Here is a 1,001-nt window from a genome sequence, read left to right as displayed (position 1 = left end):
TTGATGGGGCACAGGGCCGGGAGCGCAGGGAGCAGCAGGTCCTGCACAGAGGAATTAAACACTTCGCCATCCAGGGTCGGTATTTATTTCACTCAGGGGTGCTGCTTTCCACGACAAATCCCTCCCTTCCCCCTGCTTTTCTGCTGCAACTGGGGAACACGACAGGTGATGGGACAGGGGGGCGCTGAGGCTGCTGCCTCCACTCCAGGCAGGGCACGGCCACCGCCATCCTGCCCAGCTCCCTCCGGTACCCTGCGCTGGTCCTGCGGCACGGCCATCCCCTTCCCACAGCGGGACCAGTCCTGACCAGTGCCACAGACCCCTGGCGTGGGGCAGCTGAGGGTCCCAGAGCGGGGCCGCAGTTACCTCCCCTCCTCCCAGCCTCAGGGCGAGATCACGTAGGCGGTGGCGAGGTACTTCTTGCCATTGCCGTAGGTGGCCTTGGTCCAGGGGTAGGTCTGGATGCTGAGGCTGTAGCCGCCCAGGCTCAGGTGACATCTGTGGGGACACAGCCTGTGTCATAGCCCCGGTCCATCCTGGAGACCCACAACTGCATCTCTGGGGTGCTCTCAGTGTCCCCACACCAGCCCTGTTCCATCCCGGAGCCCCACAATCACATCTCTGGGGTGCTCTCTGGGTCTCCACACCAGCCCTGCTTCATCCTGAACCCCCACAGTCACTTCTCTGGGGTGCTCTCGGTGTCCCCATGCCAGCCCTGCTCCATCCCAGAGCCCTGAGCCCCACAATCACATCTCTGGGGTGCTCTCTGGGTCCCCACATCAGTGCTGCTCCATCCTGGAGCCCCACAATCGCATCTCTGGGTCCCCACACCAGCCCTGCTCCATCCCCAGCCCTCCCCGCCCGCGATGCCCCGGGGCTGTGCCAGGCTCAGGAGGGCACTGCTGGCTCCACGGCCAGAGGACGGACAGAGGGACGCGGGCAGGGATGGTACTTACGCCCTCCCAGGACGGGCGATGAAGCACAAAGTGTACAGGCCAAAT

General features: G+C 64.4%; 1 protein-coding gene across 1 annotated transcript in view; it reads right to left on the bottom strand.

The window, feature by feature from the left end:
* Window positions 1–383: 383 nt before the first annotated feature.
* Window positions 384–1,001, bottom strand: part of ENDOU (endonuclease, polyU-specific) — a 7,198-nt gene continuing 6,580 nt past the window's right edge. Inside the window, exons 8-9 of the mRNA XM_009709961.1 lie at window positions 957–1,001; window positions 384–498 (exon numbers count right to left, since the gene is read on the bottom strand). The exon at window positions 957–1,001 is cut by the window's right edge and continues 95 nt beyond it. Of these exons, the coding sequence (XP_009708263.1) occupies window positions 384–498; window positions 957–1,001 (160 nt within the window). The remainder of the gene's footprint in view (window positions 499–956) is intronic.

Source organism: Cariama cristata, unplaced genomic scaffold (assembly GCF_000690535.1).
Source record: "Cariama cristata isolate BGI_N322 unplaced genomic scaffold, ASM69053v1 scaffold25971, whole genome shotgun sequence".
Lineage (NCBI taxonomy): Eukaryota > Metazoa > Chordata > Aves > Cariamiformes > Cariamidae > Cariama > Cariama cristata.
Note: the sequence above shows the minus strand (reverse complement) of the source record. Positions and strands in the feature narration are given on the sequence as shown.